This window comes from Channa argus, chromosome 14 (genome assembly GCF_033026475.1).
Source record: "Channa argus isolate prfri chromosome 14, Channa argus male v1.0, whole genome shotgun sequence".
NCBI classification, from domain to species: domain Eukaryota; kingdom Metazoa; phylum Chordata; class Actinopteri; order Anabantiformes; family Channidae; genus Channa; species Channa argus.
Window position 1 is genome coordinate 4,077,058 of NC_090210.1, and position 17,262 is coordinate 4,094,319.

General features: G+C 41.1%; 2 protein-coding genes across 17 annotated transcripts in view; one reads left to right on the plus strand and one right to left on the minus strand.

The window, feature by feature from the left end:
• Nucleotides 1–13,609, plus strand: part of LOC137098911 (A-type potassium channel modulatory protein DPP6-like) — a 72,294-nt gene extending 58,685 nt beyond the window's left edge. For all 6 annotated transcript variants that reach the window (XM_067475643.1, XM_067475646.1, XM_067475645.1 and 3 more), the window contains exons 8-26: nucleotides 1,705–1,825; nucleotides 6,793–6,947; nucleotides 7,329–7,426; nucleotides 7,549–7,675; nucleotides 7,963–8,001; nucleotides 8,172–8,279; nucleotides 8,367–8,458; nucleotides 8,538–8,585; nucleotides 8,672–8,784; nucleotides 9,534–9,581; nucleotides 9,685–9,783; nucleotides 9,868–9,937; nucleotides 10,530–10,724; nucleotides 10,805–10,859; nucleotides 10,960–11,062; nucleotides 11,155–11,210; nucleotides 11,280–11,352; nucleotides 11,445–11,518; nucleotides 12,278–13,609. In XM_067475643.1, the coding sequence (XP_067331744.1) occupies nucleotides 1,705–1,825; nucleotides 6,793–6,947; nucleotides 7,329–7,426; nucleotides 7,549–7,675; nucleotides 7,963–8,001; nucleotides 8,172–8,279; nucleotides 8,367–8,458; nucleotides 8,538–8,585; nucleotides 8,672–8,784; nucleotides 9,534–9,581; nucleotides 9,685–9,783; nucleotides 9,868–9,937; nucleotides 10,530–10,724; nucleotides 10,805–10,859; nucleotides 10,960–11,062; nucleotides 11,155–11,210; nucleotides 11,280–11,352; nucleotides 11,445–11,518; nucleotides 12,278–12,424 (1,821 nt within the window). In that variant the 3' untranslated portion in view covers nucleotides 12,425–13,609. The remainder of the gene's footprint in view (nucleotides 1–1,704; nucleotides 1,826–6,792; nucleotides 6,948–7,328; nucleotides 7,427–7,548; nucleotides 7,676–7,962; nucleotides 8,002–8,171; nucleotides 8,280–8,366; nucleotides 8,459–8,537; nucleotides 8,586–8,671; nucleotides 8,785–9,533; nucleotides 9,582–9,684; nucleotides 9,784–9,867; nucleotides 9,938–10,529; nucleotides 10,725–10,804; nucleotides 10,860–10,959; nucleotides 11,063–11,154; nucleotides 11,211–11,279; nucleotides 11,353–11,444; nucleotides 11,519–12,277) is intronic.
• A 434-nt stretch (nucleotides 13,610–14,043) lies between these two features.
• Nucleotides 14,044–17,262, minus strand: part of arhgap21b (Rho GTPase activating protein 21b) — a 35,267-nt gene continuing 32,048 nt past the window's right edge. For 6 of the 11 annotated variants that reach the window (XM_067475638.1, XM_067475639.1, XM_067475636.1 and 3 more), the window contains 2 exons: nucleotides 17,172–17,203; nucleotides 15,339–17,052 (listed from right to left, as the gene is read on the minus strand). In XM_067475638.1, the coding sequence (XP_067331739.1) occupies nucleotides 15,502–17,052; nucleotides 17,172–17,203 (1,583 nt within the window). In that variant the 3' untranslated portion in view covers nucleotides 15,339–15,501. Of the gene's footprint in view, nucleotides 17,053–17,171; nucleotides 17,204–17,262 lie in introns of all 11 variants that reach the window. The other 5 variants (XM_067475630.1, XM_067475631.1, XM_067475632.1 and 2 more) reach the window with 1 other exon arrangement.

Consider the following 17,262-nt stretch of genomic DNA (forward strand, 5'->3'; position numbering starts at 1 on the left):
TCTGAACAATTTATCATCAGCAGGTAAAAATTAGAGGTGTGTGTGTGTGTGTGTGTGTGTGTGTGTGTGTGTCTGTGGCAGCATGACTGTGTGTGCTCAAGCGTTAGATGTACAGTTAGAAGCGAAGGGAAGATGACTCCTGCGACACTCCCCTCATTAAACCACAAGCAATTACTCTACTGTGACAGAGCAATCAGTGAGACTGGGTCATCACACACACACACACACACACATAAAAAAAAGAGCTTACACTGACACAAAAGAGGAGGAGAAGAAGAAGAAGAAATGGGTTTAAGAGATAAAAAAGAACCAAATGAAAGGATAATTTGACAAATTTGGTAAATATTTCTCAGCACAACACATGCGCTCCCAGACACAGTGTGTAGGAAAACCCTGCTATTCAAGCTTCACAGGTATCTTTGATGGTGCTGCTTTCATCTCTCCGACCTTTTGAAATGGCTCTTTTTACGGCCTTCTGCTTATTCTCTCTTTGCTTTCATCTAACCCCCTTGTAGACTGATAAGTTGAGACATTATGGCCCGTTTACACATTATTCCAACTTCCTGAGGCCATTTGGGATCATTTACCACACAATGCCCTATTGGGTTCGCTACTGGCAATGATTCCTTTTAACCTGGAGACCGTGTATCTTTTATTTGTCGGAATTATGTAGATGAGTGGAGGTTTTAAGGTAGCTTTTGTCAACATACCGTTTTATAATAATTAAGAGTGTTGAGAATTCTCATGCATCTCAAAGCAGCCTATGATATTATGTCTCATGGTGGTTTTGCAGCATTAGCCAACCACCAGCTTTCTTTTGAGCCCTGCATTGATCTGTTTTCCTCAGATGTTGATCCCACAATATGAAACTTTGATTTTCTCAACAGCAGCCCCAGATCAGAGTGAAAGGAGACATGCTTTTTCTTTTTTTTTCTGATTTTTATTTTTGTTGCAGCAATGTGAGGCTTAGATGTAGGTGAATAGGTTTCAGACTGACAGCCTAGTCACACCAAACAGCCTGAGCTTCACATACCAATCAATCCCACGTTCATCTCTCAGACTGGCACCATGCGAGGCAGCAAACACTCTGGAGTGGATTGACAGTGGGTTTTAAGTGCCACACACTCATCTGCCAGCGGTGTGTCTTAATTCCTTCAGGCGATGCAGTCATTGGTGCCGAGGGGCTTGAATCAACAGTCTAACCCACAGTTTAGCTAAGCCATTGTCCACCCCCAGCAGACAGTATAATGTCTCAGCAAACACTTTGGGAAAAGTGGTGTGCTTGTGTGTGTGTGTGTGTGTGTGTGTGTGTGCCTGCAGGGCCTCAGTCAGCTCCAGTGCCTTGATTAGCAACAGAAACGGCTTCCTACTGCTTTGGAGAGGAATCCAGCTTGAATAATAATGAGGCAAATATCTGTTAATACAGAGCTTAAGGCAGGTGTCGACTGAGACTATATTAGCTTTTAAGGGTCTTTGAGTGGGTAGCTGTGTTTCTATCTGGATTAAGATAAAGTTCTGTTGTGATAAAGAGCAACAAGTGTGTTGGGTAGAGATTGGCGTCGTAGATAGAAAAATGTGAGATGCTGAGGTAAAGTGCACTCAGCTTCGCACGGCAGGAAATTAAAATTTAGGTGAAAGTCAAAATGATCCCGTACAGTTGTACAGAAATTAACGGTGGCCTCTGCTCTGCCTTTCTCTGTTCAGATCTTCATATTTGAAAACAACATCTATTACAAATCAACGTTAGAGAGTCGAACAATCCGCTTGGTTTCCACCGGTCAAGAGGGAGTCGTCTTTAATGGGCTTGCTGACTGGCTCTATGAGGGTAAGACCCCTACCATTACACCACAAAACATCAAACACTGGAACAAAGAGTAGCAAATTCTGTCACTTTCACAGTAAACTAATAGGAAGAAAGTGAAGGAAATCAATTTTTTTTCTCTTCAACACCAGGTAGGCCCACTAAAATATGGCACCGTAACAGTCTCGCTCCTATGGAAAAGCTTTCCGCAAGAATTTGGTGCACAGACATTTTGCTTCCATTCAGCCACATGAGAATCGGAGAGCAAATTGTAGGTTGGAGAATGATGTTGCATGATAAGACGAGGCTCAAAGTCTGTGTATTAATTCATCCCAAAGGTGCAGGATTAAGTCACCGAACCAGGACCATTTGCACCTTGCTGTTTGCACTGGAGCTTGGACAGACACAGAAAATGACCTTCTCCGAGCCGATGTCACGAAGTTAAAATAGCACCATCCATCATAAACTTTCATTACCACATTGTTGGCCTCTTTGGGGGCTATAACACATTTTGGGGGCTATATTATCATTGTTTGAGTTAATACTGAATGTGTTTGAAAAACACATTCAAACAGATTTTACAGAAAAACTAAAACCGATTTTACATCCTGCAGAAACAGAATAATTAGAATAATGCTTCCTGCCACACAAAGATTTAATGTTCAACATTTTCTATCAATTATGTGGCTCTGGTCTCCACCAGCTACCTTTTGTCTGTCTGCCTTATTTGAGCTGTGAAAGCACTGAAGGTAAACCAAAAGACAATTTGCAGCCCAAGATTCAAAGCAAAGAGCTAAAAGATGCTACACTCCTCTGGAGAACTGTAAAGAACTGCAGTATCCAGCGCTAAATACGTGTAGCTTTGTCAACCTTAAAGACATGTGATACACTAATAAAATATAGTAGCTCTAACTGAAGGTGCTTGGACAAAAGAGTCCCGTGCATGATATATACATGTACCTTCAGGCAGTGGTGTCCAGAAACGTGTGAACATAACGAATTCAACCAACTGTAATTAGAGACCAATCTTATGACACCTTCCCCTCCCTCAGACATGCCGGGTATTTGTGTGCCTGATTCTATTTGAGAGAGCACGGCTGGCTACGATTCAGTGCCCCTCCTCCTCTACACTTCCCATCGCTCGTCTTTGTGTCGAGGCAATTTTAATTAATTCATGTCTGCAGCACTGCGATCTCACTAAGCAGATGTTCAAGGACCAGCATACTTGTAATTTGATATGAGACATTTTTCTTATTACTTCATACGTAAGACCGTCGTTCCAATTAGACGCCACTTAAATACGGCTTTGTTTATGGATACACTGCCACAATTGAGACTAGTATTTCCCCTGCGCTTTCATATAAAATTAACTTTATAGGCATGTTGCTTATTAAGTCACAACTTCTATTTCTGGCATTGTTTATAATAATTATTTTTTTTTTTTGATTTCTTCAGAAGATGGTTTGGGACAATAATTACAGCATAATTGTACATTTTAATTTAAAAATGTAAGTTATTATGCAAGAAATGCAGTTACAGTGCATGGAAGTGCTTCAGGGTCTCCGGTAATCGGTTTTCAATAACGGGATTATTTCTTTGTTGTAGACACAGAACATCACATGAAAGACGTAATCCATTTTCAGTGCTAAAAGAAAGATTTGCCTTGACATGTTTTATCAGAGGATAACAGACCACATCACAAAAACACACACCCTGCTACAATGTGTACGGTATTGTTCTGTTGACGCGCTCTACTTGTAGGCATCGTCGAAGCTGTTTGAATATGGCTCAAGGTGAAGCTGCTTGTTTCCTGTTTAATGCCGTGCAGTCAAATATTCACAGTTTCCCAAAACTGCATTAGCAATGTGGTTGGGATCACTGTCAAACAAATGTTCAAACAAAATATGTTTCCAATAGGGAGCTTTGTACAAGTAATTATATGAGTTAAAACTTGACTTTACTTTTCAGCCTTCATGATCACATGAATTCAGACAATATCACCAACAGCTCTGGCAGAAATGCAGCTCCAAACCATGACAGAACCTCTCGTGAACTGTGAACACTTCTCTGATAGGACTTTGCTTTGAGGTTTTTTCCTTGACTTAGATTCTTGCTGCCTTGTAGCTCACTTGTAAGTCGCTTTGGATAAAAGCGTCTGCAGGAGCTCATTATTCCACCTCTCCAATTCTTCTTCTCACATTATTGTCAAAGATTGTACCAGGAAAAAAAAGAAAAAAAAATTATTTATTGCTTCATAATACTATTTTCCACTGTTCTTCATTCCCAACCTTGGGAACTTTGGCAAATCTTAATCTTTTCGCCCTGTTCCCCTTCTGGAAAAAGTGATTTCTTGGCTTCAAAGGCCAAATCTAATCAAGCTTCTGCAGACTGCGGATCAACTTGGCAACCAGATGAAGCTGCCAGATGCTGAGCTAGGTCCTTGCTGGACTTCCAGTTTCTCAAAGAAGAAACAGTTTTCTTGGGCTTCCACTAATATTTGGCAAAGAGAGTTTAAGACAGGCTAGTGAGAGGGAAGGCCACACCAGATACTTGTCACATTTTTGAATTTTTAATACTGTTTATATATTTCCTATATTTTCTAGTTGTTCTAATAAAGAGACTGTGAAATAATGATATATTTTAAAATAGTGTTGCTTGAACACCAAAGCTCATGGGGACCTAGGACTTTGTACATTACTCTATCTGCAAGTTTTAAAAAACAGACCTTTTATACATCAATGAAAGTGCTGTATTGTATATTGTTCATAAGTAGTTAATCTTCTTGTGCCATTTTTCTTGAGATCACAGTCTATTGTGCTATATTTATACAAATATGAACATGTTTTAAGGCGGCACTTCTGCATCAAACAGAATATTGTAGATGATGGACTGACAGCTTCTGTTTCAAACGGTTCACTTTTTTCTGAAACACTTGGATCCTAACAAAGATTTCAAATACAGTCCAGTGAATTTAAGCAATGCTGGGCCAAAAACATAATTATCTGCAAGCCTTTGATGTTGATCAGTGTTAATAATTATTCCTCACTTACTATGATGAAGCATCAGAAATCATGCGAGATATAACTTTGATCTCAATGAAGTCGTGGAATTGAAGTTAAAAAGACTCTTACAATGTCTCCTGCAGAGTTGTGGGCTTAGAAGATGGGAGAGATTGTTCGAATAAGAATGCAATGCTTAGGTTTCGGGTTTTTGTCTGTGTGGGTGTGGGTGTGGGTGTGGGGGTGGGTGGGTGGTTGTGTGTGTGTGTGGCCTCTCTAAATCTGATGGAGGTTCAGACAGCTCTGTATTTGTGTTGGACAGCAGTGATTGTCATTCACAGACACAATGTCACTTCACCTACACAGCTGACCCGCGGCACTCCAGCACTGATTTGTCTCATTTGATGTGCAATGACAAGCATCACAAAACCGTCCCATCTTTCTGCAGGATATATAATTATGTGTTGCTGATCCATAGCGTGTCGTGTGGCTGAGCCACAAAAACGGCCTTATTATAGAGCAGCATGCAAGGAGTTTTATTAAATGCTTCATCTTCATTTAAAAAGAGTAATGAATAAAACATTTTTTTCCTGCAGCTCATAATGAATTATAGAAGAATTTGTGTTGGGCTGATGTCCTGTGGGTGCAGGCCTTAAAAAAATCCTGCAGCACTGAAACAAACTAGTTGGCCTTCAAGTGAAAACTCAACTGTTGGGGATTCAATTCAGAAAAATCTCCTTTGCCCGTCCTGACCCTCTTATGACATGCTCCAACCCCTGCATTCACTCTAGTAGGAACAGAAATAATTATAGTTGGTGACATCAATGATCACAACATAACACACTCCTTATTAAACTTCTAATATCTGAGCAAACTTGATCATTTTCAGAGCAAAAGGCTGTTGTTTGGATCAAGATGGAGCTGAGTTTTTTTACTGTAAGAGCTTTTCACAGAGCTCTTCTGCCCCCTGCTGGGTAAAGGCCACTACCCAGGACAAAGCGTTTCCACTGAAATGGCAAGTGCATGAATCATATACCTGTTTAAAAATGCTCAGTAGTTCTGTGCTTTTTGTGTTGGTTTCTTCCAAAATGTCACAGTTACAGCAAGTTTGTAAGTCGATCAAGGCCACTTTCCAGATTTAGTTTTCCACCACCACCAAACAAAAACCTCAAACAACACAGCGTCGTGAGAGTTCTGTTTAAATTGTATTTTTTATACACAGAGGGAAAAAATAATATGCTTTACTAATGAAAAAATCTGCAATTACCTTCAGGGTTAACAATTATGTTAATCCATCATTAACAAAGACAGCAGTCATATAATAATAATATTTATCAGAATTCTTATTATGTTTTTATTATTTAGTTTAAAACTACACTAACAAGGTTTGTTTAAATCCAGCTTGTGGTTTCACATTTTGACAATTCAACCTGTCAAAATTAAATATGAATAATTGATTTATATTTCCTCAAGGACAGTAGAGGAAATGGGAATCATAAATCATGCATGCTGTAAATACAAAACTACCGTCTCTTTAAGAGGTGATCTATTAGAAACATCTTTATCAGTGTCAGAAAATTAAGTACATAAAGGGCAACTAATAGGAAAGCAGCATACAGACAAAACCCAATGTTGAATAAGAACCATTACATTACAGGGAATTTGTGGCGTAAAATTAACTGTCAGGAGCCAAGTTCATTAAGCTTTAAAATGGACGTGTTTATTTTTAAAGACTAACTTCAGGAGGTTTTCATAAAACCACTCTTTTGAAAGATCTTTGGAGAGATTAGACAGAAGTTAAGGTATTAACGTGCATTTTTTTTCCACGTCTATCCAAAGTTTCTATAGTGCACAATTGTCACAAACAGTAATGCAAAAGAGACAAATACTGAGAAAAATACTGTGGTGAAAATACACATATTACCCTCTGATTGTTCAATGTTCTGCATTGTTAGTGTCAATAATGTGTTTTCTGGTTGTTTTCTTTTCCAGAGGAGATTCTGCAGACCCACATAGCCCACTGGTGGTCTCCAGACGGGCTGCGTCTGGCCTACATGACCATCAATGACTCGCTGGTGCCGAAGATGGAAATCCCCTTTTTCACAGGAACGCCGTACCCCTCCAGCCTGGAATACCACTACCCAAAGGCAGGTTGAAATCATCTGCAGTCTCATCTTCATTGTTTGGGTGGTTTTATCCTGCTGACGTGTGACAATAGTAGTGGAAGTATTGAGATCTTGTACTTAGTAACGGTAAAAGTAGCAATATCACAATGAATAAATAAGTCCTGTCTTTATAATGTCAAGTATAAGCCCAAATCAAAAAATTCTCTCTGAAATGAAGTATGAATAATCATAAAATGGAAATACTTGAGTAAAGCACTATAAAACTGTAGATAAATTAAATTCCTAACAGGACTTTCATAAAACTTGTTCTACCCTGAAGACAACAGAAAGACAATTCCTCACTGTATTCAACTGAAATCACGTCTGATCTTACATTGTCTAATTTCCTCTTGGACCTTGCAGGCTGGGGAGGAGAACCCTGTGGTGCATCTGTCAGTGGTGAGCCTCAACGGCCCCCTGCACACAGTGGGGATGAAAAAACCTGACGACCCCCGAATAGGGTGAGAGACAATGTTCCCCATCGAGTTTGAAACACTAAAAATAGCCCTGCAGCATGTTCTTTAGCTGGTCCAGATAAAGGTTGTGAGTGATGGTCATAGTTTGTCATTATGTGGCTTTCCAGGAGGGAATATTACATCACCATGGTGAAATGGGCCACCAGCACCAAACTGGCTGTCAACTGGCTAAACAGAGCCCAGAACAACTCAATCCTGACACTGTGTGAGGCCACAACCGGAGTCTGCATTAAGGTGAAGCTTGCAGCGACTTTTCTTTGGCAAAGTGTCAGTGCTGAATTGGTTCCTCTTTAGTACAGAGCAAGGAGAGCTTCCCTCCCCCTGTTTCCACGAGACTATTCATCAAAAGTTCAAACTTTTGCTTTTAAGAGTAACATCTTTGGTAAGAACAAATGGGAATTGGACTCAAGCCCTGTTGTTTTGCTTCTTTTCATATAATATAGAATACTAACAGACTTTACCCTTATGTGTGCATAACACAGCCTCAGAAAAGCTTTCAACTCAGCTCTTATTATTTTCAGAAACATGAGGATGAGAGTGAGAGCTGGTTGCACAGACAGGTACGTGATCAAAATGCTGCTGCTGCTGCGTCTGCTGCTGTTGTGTAACATTTTGTATCTGCTCCGAGCCATAAAAGAACTAAATAACAGATAACTACCAAAATAAAAGCCCTGCAGGCCCATTTCAGACACAACCCCCATCCAGATGTTTTATTCTCTCCTCGCCGCAGAATGAAGCGCCACTCTTTTCTCAAGATGGCCACAAGTTCTTCTTCACCAGGGCGATCCCTCAGGGTGGAAGAGGAAAGTTTTTCCACATATCAATGTCAACCTCAATGGTGAGTAATGCCAAAATGCTCTTTATGGTAATTTTTTGGAAGCTGGGTACAGATTAGTTAGAGGTTATGTTTGTCATTGTCTCCCAGCCCAACACTAGCACAGACATACTTCAGTCCCTGACTTCTGGAGATTGGGACGTCACCAGCATCTTGGCGTACAATCATGAAAGGAGCCTCATGTAAGACGTGCATATATTTGTTCATGCATTTTTCTGTGTGATTGGTTATTTTGATATTTCATATTTGAATGTTTTTCAGATACTTCCTGAGCACAGAGGATGACCCCAAACGACGGCACTTGTACAGGTGGGATTTTAGTACATTGTGGACGGGCTTTTCCCTCAAGCGCTATGTAAGGTTTCTAACAATACTTACTCTGTGCCATCCCACAGTGCCGACACAATCCCTCCATTTAACCGCTGCTGCCTGTCTTGTGAGTTCAATTGCGGCTATGTGGATGTTTCATTCAGCCACAACATGCAGTACTTCTTACTCCACTGTAAAGGTGAGCATCCTCAACCCGGAGTCTCTCGTCTCAAGGCTCTTCTTATGATAGTGGACGAAGCGTATTTTGTTCAGCACGACGCGTAAATGAGAGCTTATATCAAACAGGACAGTGGTAAATCACCTCAAACACCTGCTGGGTCCCTCTGATTAGCCTCAGAAGTAAAAGCCGTGTGTGAGTTCATGCCAGCAGTCACATGAGTAACTGCTCGGCTGCTGGTAGAGAGTGTGTGGCTTTTCGTGATTGATTAATGTGAATGAGATAATGACCAGATGTTAGCGCTGTGTTGATTATCATGTGATTTTCTCGTGTTCAGCAGAGACCTTCTGCCTATTTGTGTGTGTGTGTGTGTGTGTGTGTCTGTGTATTTTTCTGTTCTTTTGCCTTCAACACTCAGTGTACAAGGCAGTTTCCATGGAAGCTGATTTGTTTAGGCCGCTCCCTACAGAGACCAAGAGGGCCAGTGGCTTTCTTCATTAATTGGATCTTTGGAGAGTAGCTCCAGTGTGAAATAATAAGCTCGTCCTCATGGGACGGAAATACAGTAGGTTAATAACTGTAGAGCTGCCTGAGAGGCCTTTTTCTAAAGGCTGTTTAAGATAAGACAGTGACATGATGCTGATGCAGAAAATTGTTGGATTTCAGGGTCTTATTGGTTTGATGGAGACACTTGAGCCTTTTATCATTAACTTCTATTGTTGCCTCCTTGTTAATTGATTGATCATTTTTTGCTGAATTGCTCTTTCCAGGCCCAGATATACCAAGCGTGGCAATCTATAGCACCGAGGACAAACAGAGTGAGTGTCGTCTCTGCGCTGCAAACATGGACACGGACTAGATTTGCTGATCAACTTATGCTTGAGTTTGTAAAAGAATCGTTTTCTTTCTCTTTAACTGTAGAGGTGTTTGACGTGGAGACTAATGACAAAGTGAACAACACCTTCAACAACATGCAGATGCCCCGAGTGCAGTACGAGACTATCACCATAGATGACTACAGTATGTGTTCGGTGGGGTACACAAATGCACATTTGTCAGTCAGGAATATTTAGTTATGACATAACCCTGTCCTGTGCGTTGTAGCTCTGACAATGCAGATTCTGAAGCCAGCTGGTTTCGTGGATACAGCCCATTACCCTTTGCTGCTGCTTGTGTAAGTGCAACTGACATTTACCTTAAGGGTGATTTAGTATCACTACCCTAAATTTGGGGGGACTTATAAGAATAGAATGGTAAAAAAAATGGGATATTTACACATCTGTGTATGGGTCAAAATCCAAACCTGCAAATAATGCAACTCATAGACCCTGTTGAGCAGCATCTGTCAAGCTCTTGCCCCCAACTCGTAATGCAGACTTTCTGTGAACACTGTTCTAACCCTGAACAAACACAATGGTGTATGAAAATGGTGGAAGGCTCCTTTATTGCCCCTTAAGTTGGGAATCTATCTTTTGAATGATTCATTGTTTAGTCAAAAATCCTTTCAAATTCTAAAACACATCATCACAGTTCCTCAGGGCTTATGTTTGTGACTGCGAAAATTGGAATACTCAGATTTCACCAGCAGTAAACGTCATTTTAATAAATGAAGTAAAGTATTAATCGCTCATTTTCCGTCACTCAACCCATAGAATCATGACATGATTTAGCAGCACAACATAAACTACAATGCCTTGCAGTAAATAAGACAAATAGAATAAGATACAGTGTGAAACTGTGACTGTTGTGTAAATGGTTTTGCTCAGGGATGGTACACCGGGTGGGCAGATGGTGACGGAGCAGTTCCAGGTGGACTGGGCCACGGTTCTGGTCAGCAGCTTTAGCACCATCATCATTCGCTTTGACGGCCACGGCAGCGGCTTTCAGGGCACCAACCTCCTCCACAAAGTCAGGAGGAAGCTGGGAAAACTGGAGGAGAGGGACCAACTTGAGGCACTCAGGTCCGAACAAGGACTGCAACTGTGAGCATCGCCGCAGACACAGGTCAAATAGTTTTACCCATTTTTTTTGTATTTTCCAGGTTCATATCCAAAGAGCCTTACATTGATAAGAATCGGATGGGTGTTCATGGAAAGGTAAGCAGGATGTGTGCTCAAAGGTTTGATTTCAGCTCACAGCTTTTTTTTTTTTTTTTTTTTTTAAATGTGTTTCTGTGTCTTCTCTACCTTTGTTCAGGCCTATGGAGGATATTTAGCCACGATGCTTTTGAGCTCGGAAGAGTTTACCCAACTTAAATGTGGAACAGCAGTCTCGCCCATCACAGATTTCGAGCTATATGGTACAACTCTGCAGATGTTTATTGTTCTAGATGTCATAATCTCAGGACCCAGTGTTGACAAGCATCTGATTTGTCTCTTTTCTAAATTGCAGCATCTGCATTTTCAGAACGATACCTTGGCTCAAAGACAGATTCCCGAGTATACACGGTAAAGTTTCAACACTTCTGTTACCTCCATGTTTAACTTGGTGATGCTTATTGGCCTTTTTTCTTTCAGATGGCAAACTTAGCACACAGAGCGAGTCAGCTTCTGGAGAAGCGCTACTTGATCATTCACCCAACTGCTGATGGTGACACACTTGTCTCATATACTGTTTCTCACTACTACTATTTAAATGTGATTGGTATCTAATGCCTTTTTCCAACCTCATCTCCACCACAGAAAAAGTTCATTTCCAGCACTCAGCCAAATTCATCAACCATTTAATCAGTGAGAAAGCCAACTATACTCTACAGGTGAGTTGCAGGTTCAGACTATTTTTTTCCTCTAATTGTAATGTTAATGAATAAGCTCCTAATATGAAAAATGTCTCAAGTTCTTTAGAGGTGACAACTGGTCAGGTGTTTAGTTTAAATAATCAAAAACCGTGTTCAGCGAGTTTTTTTCTTCTTCAAGTTTCATACTAAAACAGACTGTCCATTTATTATGAAACTTCAAATATTTAAATTGGGGAATCGTTAATTTTAGGTTTTCAAATTGAAGCGTTGGATATGTATAATATTTAGTGAAATAGCGTGTGATAAAAAGGAAGAGTTCAGATCAATTGCTAATGGACACGGTGAGTTTGTCCAGTGCGAGGTCAAAAATTCCTAAATGTATAAATGATCATGTGAGGGTGGCTGCAAATCACAGTTAGGGGTTTTTCCTGTAACTGTGCTATATAATTCTAAGCTGTGCTATAACTAGTTCAATGAAAGGACATTCATAAGTAGTAAAGTGCCTCAGTAATATCTATTACACAATAATAACAGTGGCCAACTAATGCTATGGCAGGAATAGTTGTTTTTTTTTCCTGTGCAAACTTTCTTTGCACAAGAAAAGTTAAGTCCAAGCTCATTTGTTCGGATGTGCACATATGCTTCTTTATTGTAAATTCTATACCTTTGTTAGACATTTGAGGACATCACTTTGGGGTCTGAAGTAAAGGGTGAAATCTGGCTTGTAAGATGTATTGGTTAGTCCAGAAAGTCCATCGTCTTGCATTTCTTTTTCAGATCTACCCAGATGAGGGACACTTCCTACACAGTGAGGGGACACAGCAGCACCTAAGCCAATCTCTGGTCAACTTCTTTGAGGAGTGTTTCCGGGTGCCAGAGATCCTGACGGACGACAAGCAGGAAGAGGACGAGGACAACAGTTAAAGCTGTGCCCCAGAGTGAGCTGCTACAGCACAATATGCAACATATCTTTCTAACCCAATCAACCAACACCGCCTGCTGTCCACTCTGGTCTCAGCTCTACTCTGAAGTGCAGCACTTGCATGTGCGAAAGGGACCTTAACATATACCCCGTCTCACCTCCTGCTGGCTGCTGTTGAGAACTATTGGGAAAGACAGAGACTAAATCTCAGAGGGAACAGTCGTATTTGTCCCTGCTACTGACTGGACTTTTTCCTCCCTCTGGTGGACAAATAGAGGATCAACATAATGTTCACTGAGAAATGTCTCTTGCTCCAACAAAGGCACATTAATCAAGCGCTTTGCAGCACAAAATGTCCCCTCTGTGACGATCAGTTCATTACGTTGAAATGTTACTTTTCAAAAGCTGCCAGTTTCCAATAACCTTTACCATCCAACTTACTGATTATTGTGTTCATGAGTACAATTACTGGTACTTGTTTCTCAGAATTTCTCTGTTCAGTGTCTTACAATAGTACCGTGTCTGAGTGGATGTCTGGCTGCATCAGTCCTTTGTTGCTTTACAAAACAAGGGCACAATGTTAAACTTGTGTTATTGTCCAAAAAAAAAAGTGTCAATACAAACTTGGTATGTATGAAATATATTCACTTTACATATTTCTGAATTGAACTCATTCTTTTCGTCACTGTGCCTTACTGTGGGTGAAATCTTCACGTTAGGAGCCCACATGACACTGAAAATGAGTAAACATGGACAAACTTTGTCTGAACTGTCTGTTCCATTAATAACTCAAAACCACATTGTGGTTCAGTAGTCGCTCAAAAGACTAGCAGCCAGTTGTTACTGAGCAAAGCTTAAAAACACATGGTTTGGCACATTTCATCTCAAAACATGGAATGAACTCGAGACTAAGTAGCCATCTTTCTGTTTGAAAGGTCGTGTTGTACTGACAAAATGTAAAGAATCTTTAGTTTGCAAATACAGTGTACTTACCTTCCAAAGGGGTGAGCTACCTGCTGACTTTATTTTGTGAATTTCTTTGTGTGTTAAATGGTTCAACTCTCTCCCCATGTTCTGTTTGTGTTGTTAGTGGTTTATAGTCAGCTGATGTACAAAGTGTATAAATCTTATATTGTTAAGTCTTTATGTTGTGTGTGCAACTTGTATATAAAGCATTTTGAAATGTACTTTTGTTGGTCTTTCTTTTAAACTACAACAAAGTGTGACTTGTACGGCAACAAAACCAATGCGGTCGAGCTGTTTTAACCAGTATCCAAAGTAAAACAGGTTACCTGCATATTGCAGCTCTAACTAACTAGCAGGTTGGTGACATTGCCAACCTGTCCAGTCAAGGCACATAACCCAGTTTAAAGAAGTCCAAGCAACTGGAAAGAATAGTACTAATAATGAAATTAAATTCCAATTGATTGGGAAACTTCAGTGCAGAGGCTCGATTTTCACAGCCTGGAAATTCAATTCAAAAAATTCAATTCAAAAAATCTAAAGGCGTTCACCACTGCTCAGGTGTTTTCTTCACGTTTTAAATCAAAGTGAATTTAATGTGACTTTAGGAAGCAACAGGAGCTACCTTTTAATATTTAACTGTAAACACACCTTACTCTGCCATTGACAAAATTTATTTCTAATGTTTCAATAATCTGCGCACACCAGAGGAACACTGCATTAATACAAATGGTCCAGCTCAATGAAGTGTTTCCTCCTGCACAGACCTCTTTCCACAGAGAAGTACCAAACTGCCCACAAAACACCCACACAGGCCACATGAGCATCATCATCATCATCATCCCACAATACTGTACTTCTGCAATCTGATGGAAATGGAAAAAAGCAGCTAAAACATGGCATTCATATGTACATTTAAGTTACTTATTTTACAATATTTTAAATTCAAGTTCTGTTAAAACCAAAAAAAAAAAAAAAAAAAAAGGAAAAAAAAAAATTTAAATGAAAAAGGGGAAAAAATGTATAAAACATGTTAAGACCAGAGTGGAATGCCTAAGGAATGGAAGCTCTGCATTTTGTTACAACATAACCTGAAGAATGACCGAGTATCGACAATAAAAATGTCATTCACAGTAAAATCTTCGTGTATCTCAACAAAGACACTATGGCACCCTTAACATTTCATTGTTAGGCACTTCCTATTTTGAATAAACATGATTCTGATTTGATTACTTATTTTTTTTTCCCCCAACCCTTTCTTCCTTTTTGCAATCTACTGCCAGTCACTGACACGTGTGAACCACAAACACTAAAACACAGCATTAACATATGCAGAGATGTTCACTGCTCTTTAAACCACATAACTGCAATAAACAAGAACTAATTCCATTTGCATAAGTCCAGTGTTTCCTTGTTGTATTTGTACCTTTGAAAAGGCCCTTTGACAGGCTGTGCCAAAAAACACAATTCAAGTACACAGAAAAATAGGGATATGTACACTTTAGAATTAAACACAAGCATCTAAAGCTTTTAGTCAGTATGACAGCAAGCATGTCTGTACATTCTTCATTTGGTTACTGAGAGACTCACTGACTTTAAACATTGCAACTTCCTTTACACAAAAATAGTTCCTTTGTAATACTAAAAATCTGCCATTTTCACTACTCTCTATTCATTCTAAAGTCAGTTCATCCTTAAAGCCACTTTGCTAAACCTTTAAACAATCTCAACTCTGTGTTCGCACTTACTTTCACAGGCTCATTGTTTCACGAGCTACAGGTCCTCAATCGTCAGCATAACAGGGATTTGTTTTCGGAGGTACAAATCCTTCAGCTAAGCCATTCCAAAGTTATTTGTCATTAAAAAAATATTAAGGTATAAACATCATTTTGTTCCATGCCTTATACATAAGATCAACAATCCCTGTGTGCAGCAATTCTCTTTTCACACGCGCACACACGCACGCACGCACACAGAGATGACCATTTTTGTACAGCATGCGCATTCACTAACAATGTTTACACAACACTTTCTACTGACAGACTCTCAAGTACGTACACATCTCACAGACAATGAACATACACAGTCCCACACACACACACACACACAATACTTCTCACAGGTACTGATAAAATCGTGAATGGACCACCTGGGAACTGGCGAGTTTATGTGGGTGAGCAGTGGCTGAAAGGCTCAGATTTTTACTCTGGGGGACGTCCCCGTTCCACACCTCTGCTGGATGATGTTCAGGAGAAGATGAAGCTCCGAGGTTTTGGGAGTTTCCGCTGCAGAGGCCCCCCTGAAGGTCAGGTAAGTCCAGACTGACCTCTGGATTGCTGGTTCGGTGGCGCTCGCGGGCAATCCAGTCCACGATGGAGAAGTCCTGAGAGGTGCACTTAGGCTTCAGCCGGTCCACAGCTGACAACTCTGAACGAGAGCCTGAACCAATACCCGCCTGCTGTGGCCAGTCTCCCAAAACAGACAGCTCTGCAAAATCCCTCTGGCCCCCCATGGTGTGTCTGCGTCTAATGTTCTTCTTCTTAGTGCGGCCCTCCGGGGACCGGCTCCTCTGGCTGCCCACACCAAACATGTCATCCACTGACATGCGTAAACGCACCTTCAGTCGATCAGTGATCTTCAGCTTCCATGCAGGCTCCGCCTTGTCCAGTTCACTACGAGACGAGGAGCTGATGCTGCCCGTGGAAGGGCCTTTAACTGAGCCCAAAACACGCGACAGTCGGGTAGAATCTTTATCGCGCCGAGCTCCGTCCAGTGAGGACTCGCTGTCTGTTTTCTGTTTGGTAGATTTCTTTCTGGAGAGGGTATCACATTCGATGAGTCTGTGGGAGGGGAGAGGTTGGGCGACTTGCTGCAGTTCTCTCTGATCGGATTTACAAACAGCATACACAGACAGGTCGCTCTCACTGTCTGTCTCCATCGGCCTCCCCTCACTGATGAGCTCGCTTCTCTCGTCATCTGCTTCATCTCCACCCCTACTTTCAGCCACAGACTGTACTTCAGGGCTGAGGGTGCTGAGCTCAGCTCCAGTCAGAAAAGTCATGGAGGAAGTTGTGGAGTAGTCAGATGTAATGGAGCAAACCTCAGCTCCCAGCCCACTAGGACCTGCTTCTGGACCCAGACCAACAGTTCTGCCACGCATCACTCTGGGCACTGAAGCATGAGAGCTGGTGCTGTTCATTGTACCAAGGTCAGACACTGTGTCATCGTAATTTGAAGGTGGGTCTGACAGAGAGGACTGATGAGCCATCGTTGTGTGGTATCTGAGGTTTGGGGAATGGGAGGGCGAGACATAGGAGGAGCCAGTTTGAAGGTTGGAGGAAAGGAGTTCGGCAGACAGGGAGGGAGAGGGCTGGGACTTCAGAGACTCTTTTGTGTCGGTTTTGTCGAGCTGTTCCTTCGAGCCGCTGCGGTGCTTCTCTTTCTCACTGGTTTCATCAGTTTCCTCCTCAGTCTGGCTTCCAGGGGACCACAGAGGGCGCTGCTGGTTCTCTTCTGGAAGCTCCTTGTTGGGGAACACAGAGTCCAGGTCATCGTCTGAACTGCTGGGGAGAGCTTTGTCCTTGGGCTTCTTACGTTTGCGGCTGGCAAAGAAGGAGGAGCGCAGCATTTCTTTGCTACACTGATCCTTCCCTGATCCCCACAAGCCCTGTGGAAACAGAAACAAAACTGCATCAAAACAAATTGTCAAAGCGAGACATAAAAACATCAAAGACAAAAGAAATGATGAATTTATGAACAGTCAAATGAAAAACAGAAGGATATTACCTTTGATTTGGAGGAATCACTACATGCTGAATCTGTATTAAAGAGAATAATCATTAGTAAAAGCTTGCCATCTCTGCAACTTGCTGAAACA